The 15473-nt window shown below is 42.1% G+C and overlaps 1 protein-coding gene and 1 long non-coding RNA gene across 5 annotated transcripts in view; both read left to right on the top strand.

Moving 5' to 3' along the window:
* LOC146492337 (NACHT, LRR and PYD domains-containing protein 3-like) overlaps positions 1 to 15473 on the top strand; it is a 71324-nt gene that overhangs the window by 39186 nt on the left and 16665 nt on the right. For all 4 annotated transcript variants that reach the window (XM_085150996.1, XM_085150997.1, XM_085150995.1 and 1 more), the window contains 3 exons: positions 1801 to 1974; positions 4082 to 4255; positions 6363 to 6557. In XM_085150996.1, the coding sequence (XP_085007122.1) occupies positions 1801 to 1974; positions 4082 to 4255; positions 6363 to 6557 (543 nt within the window). The remainder of the gene's footprint in view (positions 1 to 1800; positions 1975 to 4081; positions 4256 to 6362; positions 6558 to 15473) is intronic.
* LOC146492338 (uncharacterized) lies at positions 14494 to 14918 on the top strand. The gene is made up of 2 exons (XR_014872340.1): positions 14494 to 14558; positions 14623 to 14918. It is a non-coding gene; the product is annotated as an uncharacterized LOC146492338 (long non-coding RNA).

Raw genomic sequence — 15473 nt, 5'->3', positions numbered from 1 at the left:
GTGAATAATCCACAGCTGACTGTCTTTAGCAGGTCAAAGGTCACGGCACACAGCAGACAGTCAGAAATATTCTAACTCTGATCATTTATCAGGTGTGACACTGTGAGACTTGATCAGAGGTGTGATCATCACAGCAGAGGCCTTTTTGTCAAAGTCACTGAAGATCAAACAGAAACACATGAAGCAGATTTTCCTCTTCTGGCTTTTTATAGCAGATAACCTTCAAAATATTCTGCAGTCGATCAAAAACTGAAGCAAACCATAAATCAACATGTGAACATGAGCTGATGCTGCTGAAGTGAAGCAAAGTTACAGAGGTTTGATTACAGACACAGCTGAGAGTTTGTAATCTGTCATCATTTTAAAAAGTTTCCATGGAACAGCAGAAATGAGGCTTTACTGTCAGAGGCCGACAGCACTGAACACAACAGCAGACTGGTGGCTAATAAACAGTGAATGATGCAGAAACAGATGTTTGAAGCTGTTCTTGGAGTACACTGAGAGAGAGAGAGCTGTGCAGGCAGGAACAACCAAAGTCAGAGAGAATTCATGAGCATATTTATCAAACGTGAAGCAGAGTTTGGATCTTCTTTTGCTGCTGGTTCACTCAGTTTTGGTTGGAGACAGATGAAACCTGCAGCTTCAGGATCTGTGAGCTGTCCACTTTCAGCCCCGACGGCGTGTCCGTGTACGTGCCGTCGAGTGAACGATCCACGCTCTGTGTTTCCATCTTTGTGTGTTTAGCTGCTCTCATTTACTGTTTTAGCTGTTTGCTGCTTGTTGAAATAGTTTGTGAGCTTTAACCTGAGATTCTGGCAAAATACATTTATATTAAACATCGATTCAGGATTGAATGAATCAACATCGTTTTATTCAAATTAAAACCATTTAAATGGGAACATTAATTTTTTACAGCCGCCTCTAATGCTGGGTAATGTCAGCTGGTCCATGTGCTGTGCTGTGAGGCTCAGGGAGCGTCTACAAAGTGCAACACTGAAAGAACATCATCCATAAATATTGAGTAATAACTGGACTCTCATACAGCGAGACTTAAATGCCTTTAAACATCAGCTTATCCTGCTGATCCAAGTCCAACACTGAGTTTGTAAAAACATGTTTGTCAATCATTTTGTTTGGTTTCTGAGGAAAATGATTCAATAACTTGCTGCTAATACACAACATTTCATCATATTTCCTCATAACCCTCTTTTGTCTGACCATTTGATCCCATTTGAATTTGCAATAAAGGATCCACAGAGTTTGGTGACAATAATGACAGTAGATGTTTGTGTGAAAGTGCTGGAAGCAAATGAGTGTGTGATGTTCTTTCAGTGTTGCACTTTGTAGATGCTCCCTGAGCACTGGTCTCACAGCCAGCTGCACATAGAGACCAGTGTTGTTAGTACAGGTCAGAAGATGACTTGTTGGAATGAAAATGAGCTTGTAGTTTGTCTGCTTTAATAATGTGACTGGAAAAAGGTGTTGGACTTCAAATATGTCCATTTCTTTCACACTTCACCTTTAAAAGTGAAGCCATGTGGTTCCTGGAAGGAAAAACACGACTTTTTCAAGTCTTTGTCCTGTTTTTATGAGAAATGTACGACTTTAATGTGAAACATTCAGAGTTTTTTCTCTTGTTGTGTTTGTTTGAAGCTGCTTCCTGTTGGCTTCAGCTGTTTGGAGTTTCCATTTTCTAAACTTCTACATTCTGAACCTTCTTCAGCTCTGAACAGATGATGAAACACTGAATGATTTCAAGCACTTTGTCTAATAAACTTACATCTTTCATTCTTTATACAGATTGGAGACCTGTGGTTTGTCAGAGATCAGCTGTGATTATCTGGCAGCAACACTGAAGTCCAACCCCTCCCATCTGAGACATCTGGACCTGTACAACAACAACTTGCAGGATCCAGGAGTGAAGCATCTGTGTGGTTTCCTGGAGAGTCCAGGATGTAAACTTGAAACTCTGGGGTCAGTCAGCATGTTTTAGTTGTGCTGAGATGAATATGATGTGAAAGTTGTGCTGACACTAAACTGCAGACATCAGGCTGATATTATACTGATCCACACTGAGGATCTTCATGGTAAAGTCTGTTTTCTTCTTCTCTGGTTTAGTCCATTGACTGCAGCAGAACAATGTTCACATTTCAAACAGTGATACTCAACGTATGGCCCGCGGCCCACACGCGGCCTGCCCACCTTTCCTAATTCAGAGAGAGGGGACCCTGATTAACTGTGTAGCTTCTTCCTCAGAGTTCTAAGTATCAGACACAACAATGAATAATCCACAGCTGACTGTCTTTAGCAGGTCAAAGGTCACGGCACACAGCAGACAGTCAGAAATATTCTAACTCTGATCATTTATCAGTTGTGACACTGTGAGACTTGATCAGAGGTGTGATCATCACAGCACAGGCCTTTGTGTCAAAGTCACTGAGGATCAAACAGAAACACATGAAGCAGATTTTCCTCTTCTGGCTTTTTATAGCAGATAACCTTCAAAATATTCTGCAGTCGATCAAAAACTGAAGCAAACCACGAATCAACATGTAAACATGAGCTGATGCTGCTGAAGTGAAGCAAAGTTACAGAGGTTTGATTACAGACACAGCTGAGAGTTTGTAATCTGTCATCATTTTAAAAAGTTTCCATGGAACAGCAGAAATGAGGCTTTACTGTCAGAGGCCGACAGCACTGAACACAACAGCAGACTGGTGGCTAATAAACAGTGAATGATGCAGAAACAGATGTTTGAAGCTGTTCTTGGAGTACACTGAGAGAGAGAGAGCTGTGCAGGCAGGAACAGCCAAAGTCAGAGAGAATTCATGAGCATATTTATCAAACGTGAAGCAGAGTTTGGATCTTCTTTTGCTGCTGGTTCACTTAGTTTTGGTTGGAGACAGATGAAACCTGCAGCTTCAGGATCTGTGAGCTGTCCACTTTCAGCCCCGACGGCGTGTCCGTGTACGTGCCGTCGAGTGAACGATCCACGCTCTGTGTTTCCATCTTTGTGTGTTTAGCTGCTCTCATTTACTGTTTTAGCTGTTTGCTGCTTGTTGAAATAGTTTGTGAGCTTTAACCTGAGATTCTGGCAAAATACATTTATATTAAACATCGATTCAGGATTGAATGAATCAACATCGTTTTATTCAAATTAAAACCATTTAAATGGGAACATTCATTTTTTACAGCCGCCTCTAATGCTGGGTAATGTCAGCTGGTCCATGTGCAGCTGGCTGTGAGGCTCAGGGAGCGTCTACAAAGTGCAACACTGAAAGAACATCATCCATAAATATTGAGTAATAACTGGACTCTCATACAGCGAGACGCAAATGCCTTTAAACATCAGCTTATCCTGCTGATCCAAGTCCAACACTGAGTTTGTAAAAACATGTTTGTCAATCATTTTGTTTGGTTTCTGAGGAAAATGATTCAATAACTTGCTGCTAATACACAACATTTCATCATATTTCCTCATAACCCTCTTTTGTCTGACCATTTGATCCCATTTGAATTTGCAATAAAGGATCCACAGAGTTTGGTGACAATAATGACAGTAGATGTTTGTGTGAAAGTGCTGGAAGCAAATGAGTGTGTGATGTTCTTTCAGTGTTGCACTTTGTAGATGCTCCCTGAGCACTGGTCTCACAGCCAGCTGCACATAGAGACCAGTGTTGTTAGTACAGGTCAGAAGATGACTTGTTGGAATGAAAATGAGCTTGTAGTTTGTCTGCTTTAATAATGTGACTGGAAAAAGGTGTTGGACTTCAAATATGTCCATTTCTTTCACACTTCACCTTTAAAAGTGAAGCCATGTGGTTCCTGGAAGGAAAAACACGACTTTTTCAAGTCTTTGTCCTGTTTTTATGAGAAATGTACGACTTTAATGTGAAACATTCAGAGTTTTTTCTCTTGTTGTGTTTGTTTGAAGCTGCTTCCTGTTGGCTTCAGCTGTTTGGAGTTTCCATTTTCTAAACTTCTACATTCTGAACCTTCTTCAGCTCTGAACAGATGATGAAACACTGAATGATTTCAAGCACTTTGTCTAATAAACTTACATCTTTCATTCTTTATACAGATTGGGGCGCTGTGGTTTGTCAAAGATCAGCTGTGATTATTTGGCAGCAGCACTGAAGTCCAACCCCTCCCATCTGAGAGAGCTGGACCTGTACAAGAACAACCTGCAGGATCCAGGAGTGAAGCATCTGTGTGGTTTCCTGGAGATTCCAGGATGTAAACTTAAAACTCTGAGGTCAGTCAGCATGTTTTAGTTGTGCTGAGATGAATATGATGTGAAAGTTGTGCTGACACTAAACTGCAGACATCAGGCTGATATTATACTGATCCACACTGAGGATCTTCATGGTAAAGTCTGTTTTCTTCTTCTCTGGTTTAGTCCATTGACTGCAGCAGAACAATGTTCACATTTCAAACAGTGATACTCAACGTATGGCCCGCGGCCCACACGCGGCCTGTCCACATTTCCTGATTCAGAGAGAGGGGACCCTGATTAACTGTGTAGCTTCTTCCTCACGGTTCTAAGTATCAGACACAACAATGAATAATCCACAGCTGACTGTCTTTAGCAGGTCAAAGGTCACGGCACACAGCAGACAGTCAGAAATATTCTAACTCTGATCATTTATCAGTTGTGACACTGTGAGACTTGATCAGAGGTGTGATCATCACAGCAGAGGCCTTTGTGTCAAAGTCACTGAGGATCAAACAGAAACACATGAAGCAGATTTTCCTCTTCTGGCTTTTTATAGCAGATAACCTTCAAAATATTCTGCAGTCGATCAAAAACTGAAGCAAACCACGAATCAACATGTGAACATGAGCTGATGCTGCTGAAGTGAAGCAAAGTTACAGAGGTTTGATTACAGACACAGCTGAGAGTTTGTAATCTGTCATCATTTTAAAAAGTTTCCATGGAACAGCAGAAATGAGGCTTTACTGTCAGAGGCCGACAGCACTGAACACAACAGCAGACTGGTGGCTAATAAACAGTGAATGATGCAGAAACAGATGTTTGAAGCTGTTCTTGGAGTACACTGAGAGAGAGAGAGCTGTGCAGGCAGGAACAGCCAAAGTCAGAGAGAATTCATGAGCATATTTATCAAACGTGAAGCAGAGTTTGGATCTTCTTTTGCTGCTGGTTCACTCAGTTTTGGTTGGAGACAGATGAAACCTGCAGCTTCAGGATCTGTGAGCTGTCCACTTTCAGCCCCGACGGCGTGTCCGTGTACGTGCCGTCGAGTGAACGATCCACGCTCTGTGTTTCCATCTTTGTGTGTTTAGCTGCTCTCATTTACTGTTTTAGCTGTTTGCTGCTTGTTGAAATAGTTTGTGAGCTTTAACCTGAGATTCTGGCAAAATACATTTATATTAAACATCGATTCAGGATTGAATGAATCAACATCGTTTTATTCAAATTAAAACCATTTAAATGGGAACATTAATTTTTTACAGCCCCCTCTAATGCTGGGTAATGTCAGCTGGTCCATGTGCAGCTGGCTGTGAGGCTCAGGGAGCGTCTACAAAGTGCAACACTGAAAGAACATCATCCATAAATATTGAATAATAACTGGACTCTCATACAGCGAGACTCAAATGCCTTTAAACATCAGCTTATCCTGCTGATCCAAGTCCAACACTGAGTTTGTAAAAACATGTTTGTCAATCATTTTGTTTGGTTTCTGAGGAAAAAGATTCAATAACTTGCTGCTAATACACAACATTTCATCATATTTCCTAATAACCCTCTTTTGTCTGACCATTTGATCCCATTTGAATTTGCAATAAAGGATCCACAGAGTTTGGAGACAATAATGACAGTAGATGTTTGTGTGAAAGTGCTGGAAGCAAATGAGTGTGTGATGTTCTTTCAGTGTTGCACTTTGTAGATGCTCCCTGAGCACTGGTCTCACAGCCAGCTGCACATAGAGACCAGTGTTGTTAGCCCAGGTCAGAAGATGACTTGTTGGAATGAAAATGAGCTTGTAGTTTGTCTGCTTTAATAATGTGACTGGAAAAAGGTGTTGGACTTCAAATATGTCCATTTCTTTCACACTTCACCTTTAAAAGTGAAGCCATGTGGTTCCTGGAAGGAAAAACACGACTTTTTCAAGTCTTTTTCCTGTTTTTATGAGAAATGTACGACTTTAATGTGAAACATTCAGAGTTTTTTCTCTTGTTGTGTTTGTTTGAAGCTACTTCCTGTTGGCTTCAGCTGTTTGGAGTTTCCATTTTCTAAACTTCTACATTCTGAACCTTCTTCAGCTCTGAACAGATGATGAAACACTGAATGATTTCAAGCACTTTGTCTAATAAACTTACATCTTTCATTCTTTATACAGATTAAAGGACTGTGGTTTGTCAGAGATCAGCTGTGATTATCTGGCAGCAGCACTGAAGTCCAACCCCTCCCATCTGAGACAGCTGGACCTGAGTAATGACTACTTGTCGTCGACTAAGAACAAGCTGCTGGATTCAGGAGTGAAGCATCTGTGTGGTTTCCTGGAGAGTCCAGGATGTAAACTTGAAACTCTGAGGTCAGTCAGCATGTTTTAGTTGTGCTGAGATGAATATGATGTGAAAGTTGTGCTGACACTAAACTGCAGACATCAGGCTGATATTATACTGATCCACACTGAGGATCTTCATGGTAAAGTCTGTTTTCTTCTTCTCTGGTTTAGTCCATTGACTGCAGCAGAACAATGTTCACATTTCAAACCTTCAAAGAAGAAGAAAAATCCTCCACTGGAAAATTCACTGTGAAACTCTCAAACTCTTCATTCCACCTTAAAGTCTGTCTGACACTGAAATCCAAAGCAAAATGTGCGTTTGCTTTACAGACAGCAGTCCAACACAAACATACACACATCATCCAAAACACAGTCCAACATCCAAATCTCCTCCACTGCCAGCATGAATGATGGGAAAGAGAAGGAGGAACACTCTGACATTCAGGGTTAGAATGAGTTTCATAAAGCAGACTGTGAAGATCAAAGCTGCATTAGAAAGCTTACATGAATGAATGAGTGGACAGAAGTGGACAGAGATCATCTGAACCGCTTCAAAGGCTTTAAATCAGCACATTTCTCTTTATTCTTTATCAACTCTGTTAGTTTCTCTCAGTTTTCTGTGGAATGAAGCTAACAGCAGGCTAATAAGATGCTGACCAATAGGTTTCTATTAAAGGTTGTAATTTGTATATGAAAAAGTGCTTTGGCTCAGCAGGGATCAGCTTACAGGTAGAATACAGCTGCTGGATGGGATTAGCATGTCATAGCTATCTACCAAACTGCTAACTGGGGAATTTCAGGCCATCTATGGATCATTTTTGCTAACTGTTTATTCAGCTTAGGCTCACAGGGCTGCAGCCTGTGCCCTAGCTGTCATAGGGCAAGAGGCGTGGTCCACCTGCACAGGTGAGCAGTCCATCACAGGGCCAACAGAGAGAGACAGAGAAGCACTGTCTCACATCCACACCTACAGCCAATTTAGAAGCACCAATGAACCTAAGCAGCATTTCATTGGACTGTGGGAGAACATCCAACCTCCACAGAAAGGCCCAGCTGACCAACAAGCTTCAACCTACAACCTTCTTGCTTTAAGGCACTAGTGCTAACCACTTTTCCCCATTTCAGCCCAAATCCTGCATCTTCCTGTTTCTGACTCCAGGCCAGCTCCACTAACACTTTCTCATCAGACACTGCCACCTAGTGGAGGAAGTCTTAGTTCCATTTGAAGCTTCAGATTACAGTTAGTTCCTTTACAAAGAGGTGGAGGTGGTGGGGCCACAGCACCATCATCACTGAGTGCCATAGGACACTTAACCTTTGTTTCCATATGCTGGGAACTTCCTGTTGTTCCAAGGAGGACTGGAAAATGTGTGAAAATCTCCCAGTCAGTTCCTCACAGCACACTTCAATCATTTCCCTCCCACAGCATCAGGACCAGGGCTTTTTCTCTCTTTGGTCCCACTAAGAGATTTCCACACAAACACCTCATCAGTGGGACTCTCAGAGCTACCAGCCCTTTGCTACAATCACAAAGCTCTTCATTGAAATCAATGATATCAAAGCTGGAATCAAATGAGTCCAAGTCTTCTGCTGATTCAGCATCACATTCATCTTTGCTCCTTGTTCTGCATCCCCACCATGGACTTCATTCCTTTCCAAGCCAGCCTTGAGTGTCCTTTATTCAGCTCATCCTCTGCTTTACTTTTACACCTGATTTTAGCTGCTTTATCTCTCTTTCAACAAGTTTCTGTGCCTCAATCTTTTTCTTCTCTCCCTCATAACAAGACAGCTTCTTCTGCCTGAGAACATGTTGGAGTAATTTACTAATCCAGGGCTGCTTATTGGGGAAAATACTTCCTGTTTCCAAAGTAATCCCCATTTTTCCCAGAAAGAAATGTCAGTAGAAATCAATGATCTAAGTGAGAACATGAGCCTTTAAAAAGTCCCAGTGGGTGCAGTCAAAGCAGTCCCTCAGTCCCAGTATAGAGTCTTTGGTCCAGACTGGAACAACTGTGTGCCCAGTTTGAGCTCTCTTCAGTGCTGTGACCTGACAGACCCAGAGGGGTCATCACATCACATTTAGAAGCTCCCCTAATGGAGCCACAACACATGTCCAATACTTAGTCTGTCTTGTTGGACCAACTGGAAGAAATGATTCAAGGACTTAGTCACAGAACAGAGATTCAAATCTCCAAAATCCAACTGGCTGCATCAGGACATATAGTCTGAAACTCTGCACAGTTTCCTGTTTGAAGCTGCTTCCTGTTGGCTTCAGCTGTTTGGAGTTTCCATTTTCTAAACTTCTACATTCTGAACCTTCTTCAGCTCTGAACAGATGATGAAACACTGAATGATTTCAAGCTCTTTGTCTAATAAACTTACATCTTTCATTCTTTATACAGATTGTTCGACTGTGGTTTGTCAAAGATCAGCTGTGATTATCTGGCAGCAGCACTGAAGTCCAACCCCTCCCATCTGAGAGAGCTGAACCTGGAATTCAACAACCTGAATGATCCAGATGTGAAGCAGCTGTCTGATCTTCAGCAGAGTCCAGACTACAGACTGGAGACTCTGAGGTCAGTAGAGTGATGGAGTGAGTGGGTGGTGCTGTCAGCAGTATTGTACTAAACACAGTCAGTATGAAACAAAGATCCAGTGTTTCCTGTAAAGCTGCAGCTTCTCAGTGAAGCTGTGAGAGGAGAACGGTGACAGGCTTCAGGATTGGACACAAACACTTCCTGTTTCTCACCTTTATGGTCACCATAGTAACTGCTGACAAGCTCTGATCAAACACTGTCAACAGCCAATCAGCTCTCTGAACAAAGCAGCACGCAGACCAATGACTGCATTCATTTCCAAGTTTAAAGCAGTGAAGAACACAGTCTGTAGGTGAGGAAGAATTTAGTGAGAGCAGATGTTTGGATGGAATTCCTCCAGTTAACAGCTGGAACCGTCCATCTGGATTGTTGGGCTTGTTGTTGGGGTTCCTACAGAGCTCAGAGTGGACACACCAAGGTTCTTCTAATGAATGAAAGTCCAAACTCAAACTAGGAGGGAAAAACATTTTCAGCAACTTCAATAAAAATCCAAAGATTAGAAAAAGTGAAGCAACAATGAGTCCTAGTACAGTCCCAGCACTGAAGTCCCTGCTGCTCTTTATACTGGATGTGCTGCATCACTGACTGACAGCTGATGAAGAGTCTCTGGAAACACTCGTTTATCTCCTCTGCTCTTCCTCCTTCTCTCTGCAGGTGGTGGCCATGATGGTAAACAGGACGGTGTGTGTGCTGAGAGAGGAGCAGCTGTGTCCTGATGATCCAGAGAGGTTGAAGCAGCAGCAGCTTGTGTGTAGAGACGCTCTGACTGGGCCATGTTACTGGGAGGTGGAGAGGAGAGCTTCATCCAGCAGTGACTGACAGAGGAATGAAGTGCAGATGACTGTCAGTGCTGCAGAGTGAACTGCTCTGAGAACAGCTCCACTGTCAGACACAATGTAGAGTCCAGCATCACCCCTGTGTGTCCCTCTGGATCTGACAGAGGATCATCAGTGTATCTGGACTGCTCTGCTGCTGCTCTGTCCTTCTACAGTCTCTGCACAGTCTCTGTCTCACTCTGGAAAGATTTTACAACTTGTTGTAATTACAGAACATTAATATAATATTCAAACATGTGATCTTCTCTTTATTTCTGAATCTTTACCAAATAAAGAAAAACCAAACGAACAAACAGAACCTGTCGTGTCCTTTTTCACCACATCTGTGAATCTTTTCTGTGTTTTTCCTCTTTTTCTCCTTCCTGCAGCTCCATCTTCATCATTCTGTGTCCAGTATATGTGAACATGTCCAAAGCATCTGAGCCTCATGTTACCCGTTTGTGTGAGTTACGCCTGTCGTTGTGTTGTGGTGTATAAATAAGGGGCAGGAGACAGCGCTGGATCTCTGAGTTCTTTACTGTCAATTTCTGCAACATCTGCAATATATAGAAATGCAAACCTGTGAGCTGTGTGTGTTGTGCATCTGCTCGGCCACCTCTCCTCCGGCCATGCTGGAAGCAGCTGTGCGTTTGACAGCTTTATCGACTCTACAATAATCGAACAAATTAAATGTTCAAAAATATCAACTTAAGCACTTCAAAGTCAACAAAAAGCTTAAAACAATTAAATAATATTTCACTGAAAAAACAACAGCTCATAAGAACGATACACAAAATAATACAGAAACAAACAAATCAAACTTATTAACCAGGATCCAATGTTTTTGTCACAAACACTGAATCAGCTGATTCACTCTTTATGTTTCTGAGTTTGTTTTGTGTTCACAGTGAATAGTTGTTTTCATGCTTTTACATTTTTTTTGTTTTTTATCAGAACACTACATTTGTATTATTCTGGCAGAAACCTTGGTAGGACAGTGCACCTTCACATGTATGTGGGTGTGTAACTGTGAGTTTTTCACCACGTCGTCGGTTTTTAGTCTTACGCTGAGTTTGCAGTCTGACATGTTTTATCTGTGTGCTGTTTCCGCTCGGTCGTGTTAACACGGTGCAGCAGACGGTAATGAGACTGTTGCTCATGTCTGTTCTGCTGTTGGTCTGTTAGCATTGCTCCTTAGGAGAGACGACTGAAGTGAGACTTTACAAAGTGTTTGTAGTAAAGTGAAACTGTGTGAAACAGTGAAAATGGTCCAAAGCAGCCTCTGTTTGTGCTTCTGATCACTGCTCTTTCTGTCTGATGTTATTGTCTTTATCTGGGCTCTGACTGCACTTTCTTAATTTTTCCAACTAATTATTGAACATGTGAACAATCACATTATCTGTGACATCATCACCATCAGCAAATGTGCTCCAGTTCTTTAGTTTTTCTTTCCTCTGTACTACAGAGCTGAGATGGACGGCAGTGTGCCAGCATACATCCAAAATTAGAGTCAAAGGTCACTGCAGGTCATTATTTTTAAACCGTCACCACTCGTGACTCCGCCCCTTTATAACAAAAGTCACACAAACAGCATGTGAGGTCACGAACACACCACAGCATCACCAAGTCACAAGGACGAGGCTCTCACAGGGACGACTCACAGCAGGAAGAGGTCAGTCTGTGCCCGTTGGCAGACTGTTGGGCGTGATCATGTCGTATCTGCATTATTTGGTACGATCATCATAGAAATGATCAAAAATCATCACCAGACGAGAAGCTGAGCTTTGATTATTTGATGCCAGCATCATCATCATGTTTGGTGGTTGGTGACGTGTAGCAGCAGTGAGTGGGCCAGAGTGATTTGTGTGTTTGTTTTTCTTAAAGTGGATTGTTGAGTCATTCTGGCTCGTTTTGGTTTCACAGCCATCCTCCTCACCTGGATGCTGACTTGCCACTTAGTGAGAGCTCTGTGGAGATCTTCAGGTTCTCCAGTATAGTCGAGAGTCACTTTTATTCTTTTGGGACCCGAAGCTGGAGATGTGGAGCTCACAGCGGCCTTACTTGCCGAGTTCTTCAGTGTGATTTCTCCACGGTGAACAGGTTTACCATGGAGCACAAGAAAGCCGACCTTATTGCTCCGATGGAAACGGAGTAAAGCCGAGTTTTAGGACCACAGTAAGAAAAATATTCCCGATCATTTTAAGATAAAGTCGAGGTTAAAGTCAAAATTGTATTTGGAGAAAAAAGTTGAAATGTGGAGATTTGTTGTTTCAAGACAAACTGCCAGGTTTGCTGTCCCCTCTACAAAACGCTTTGTTTAGATGAGTTAGTGAAACAAAGTGATCCACCGTCTTATGATAAGGATAATAACTTTATTTATAAAGCGCTTTCAAACAAAGTGCTGAACCAATATTTCATCATCCAGTTTTGCAGCATCCATCCTCTTTATTGTGCGAAGGTGGAACCATCGATAACCTCGCATCCGTCCATTACAAGACATTTGATTTTGTACAAATCTTCCAGATTTGTGTTTTTCAGCTTTCTGCACCATCCTTTCAGCATCTTTATACTTTTCACCACACTGTGTTTATATAACACATGGATGTGTGACAGGAATCATTTCCCTTCTTTAGCTAACACCACTGCTGAAGTTTCACTGACTCAGAGAGTACAGCAGCTGTGGCACTTTGTCCTGAAACAGCAAATCTCCACATTTCTTCTTTATTCTCAAAGTCATTTTCACCTTTATTGTTGAAACTAAGGACATTATTATTTCCTCAATGTGGTATGGGCCTTCTGTATAACAGAGACTCAGCAGTAACTAGTGAAGCCCAGTGTGAGGGTCTCTGTCTTTAAAATAATGAGCTGGTGATAAAGTGGTGGTGAGGGAATCACCGCTGAGGTTGAACTTTGATCCGCCTCCCTGCATCCTTTTTACTTACCAAGAGAGTTTCCACAGATCCTTGTTACCGATGTGTACGTTCAACTGAGGGCGAATGTGGAAGTCGCCACTCAGACCACAGTAACGTCACACCAGACGCTCCCAGTTTATTTTGTCATTTTAATCAATGTACAGTTGGGAGGTCGCTCGCTGACGTTTGTTATGGCTCCATCAAGGAACCTAATAAATCTTTCTGTAGAGCTCTCTGTGGCATGTTTGACTAAAATGTGTTTTATTTGGTTCCCATCATGAAATCTGTCTTAAAGAGAACTAAACCTCAGTGCTGGTTCTGGTTCTGCTGTGGTCAGTGAGTCCATCCAGACCCTTCAAGACTGTTTTTCTTGGACTGATTAGGACTTATTTCAAAATGCTTGCTGTGACTTGGATACATTTACAGACTGTGACAGCGAATATTCATTTTTGTGAGGACCTCATAATCCCAAGGAGGGTAATTTGTATATGTCCAAATGATAAGCTTTGAAAAATGTTATTAATTATTAATGCCTGAGCGTCAGAGTTCCTCAGATTTGGGAGGAATCTATTATTGTGTCTAAATCTATAAATAATTTTGGCCTGTTGCTTGTTTTGTAATCAAAACCTGAGAAACTTTTGTGTGCCAAAAACAGGATGTCCTCTTATTGGCTTATAGAACATGTAGGGGCATGTGCACTGTGCTTCACATAGTTATGAAGATCTTGATTAACCACATTAGCTTCACATTAGTAACTTTGTTCAGAACCTGCCCAGGAATTGAACTGCACATGTGCACTGGCTCCAGACGTGGGGTTGTCCTGCATAGTCAGTGGTGTCAGTAGATCATTAAGTAAAATAATATGTAACTAGATTCCTTTGAAAGAGCAACCATGGATGACAAAGCTGGGCGGAGTCTGCTCTAAGACACCAAATGAGCAAATGTTTGCTGACCTGTATCAGTGATCACCTTTTTGTTGGCCTGGTCACCCAGTCCTCCCACTCCCCCGGTCCTCGGTGGATGCTTTCACTTCCTCTGACACCGGCTCACCATTTATGTTGTGTCAAAAATCAAACGTGCGTGTGGACATGAATAGTCGTACCTGACAGCAGGTAGCAAACAGAGATTATCTTTCCAGCTGGAACTCTTCACTGAGCTGAGCTCATTCAAAATGTCCTGGATTCAAGACAGGAAACAGTCCAAATGTGTGTCTTCACCCTGACTCTGGATCAGATCTCAGTGACAGACTGTGGACATTATGGAAGCCTAAATGTGACGCCATCTTCCTCCTTCATCTGCAGATTAAAGCCAAACAAAGATTCTCATTAAAAGTCTGCAGGTCTGAGAGAGACTGAATCATTGTGTCATGTCAAACACAATAAGAGGAACTGAAGCACAGATGTGAAGAACAGATGTTCATCAGATTATGACCTCACTCTGTTTTGTCTTCATATACATTCAGTCTGTGTTTATAATGCAGACTTTCTGCTTTTATAATAACACATTTGATATTTTCTGTAATCACAGACTGACTGAGTGTCGACTCTCAGGGGCTCACTGTGAAGTTGTGGCCTCGGCTCTGAAGTCCATCCCCTCCCATCTGACAGAGCTGGACATGAGTCACAACATCAAGCTGCAGGATTCAGCAGTGAAGCTTCTGTGTGCTGGACTGGAGAGTCCAAACTGTCGACTGGAGACTCTGAGGTGAGTTCACTGACTGCAGCTGTTGTTGTTTTTCTATATTTCTGATCTTTGAAACTTTCTTTAGTTCCTAAATGTTCACGATGTGTCTGAAGACAAATGTGAAGAAGTTAGGAGCTGTGATGATGTTCATGTATCAGAAGCTGATCTGGCTGCTACAGAGACGACCCACACAGCTGCTGTGGTGAGGTGTGTGTTAAAGCAGAGGAACACAGAGCAGCCGAACACAGGCCCAAACATGACAGCAAAGCAGGATTCAGGCTCTGTGAGAGGATTTCAAACAGAAGCTGGAGAAGAGAAAGGACTCTGTTGGAATGACTACAGAAAGAAGGCAGCTGAGACCAGTCCAAGTGTTTCCATGGAGCCCAGTCTAACATTCATTTATACACTAACGTACAGAAGTGAACGGGAAAATGGATCCATAGTTTCAAATGTAGAAATAGTTCTCAGTTCATTTACAGAGTTTAATACAGTTCATGAGGAAATGTTCAAAACAGCAGCTGACAAGAAATCTGCTTCACAAAGTTGGATCCAATTCCAATAGTTTGTGATGCACTTGAACGCAGCGTGAGCAGTTCACTGCCTAACCCCACAGAGACTGTCAGTCTGGACTTTTCTTTATTTCTATTGGCTGTCAGTGAGATTTCAGAGCAATCAGAGACTGTGGGTCTGTGTATGAAGTATAATTCATGTGCAGTTGTTGAAGTTGTAGAATGAGAAATGGCAGTTTGGGGTATTTCCTGCGTTCATTGTCCTGCTCGTGCTGATGAAAATGTTTATTGACGTGTGAATTCATTCAATGCTCGATTCTGCCTGAACAACATGAAAACTTTGCTTATTTTTGTGTAACGCAATTCAAAGCACTGAAGCATCAACTTGTTCCATTATCCAACAATGAAAACAGGAAGCAGAGGCTGC

The sequence above is a fragment of the Neolamprologus multifasciatus genome, chromosome 23, assembly GCF_963576455.1.
Source record: "Neolamprologus multifasciatus chromosome 23, fNeoMul1.2, whole genome shotgun sequence".
Taxonomy (NCBI): Eukaryota; Metazoa; Chordata; class Actinopteri; order Cichliformes; family Cichlidae; genus Neolamprologus; species Neolamprologus multifasciatus.
This window is presented reverse-complemented; position numbering and strand designations above follow the sequence as displayed.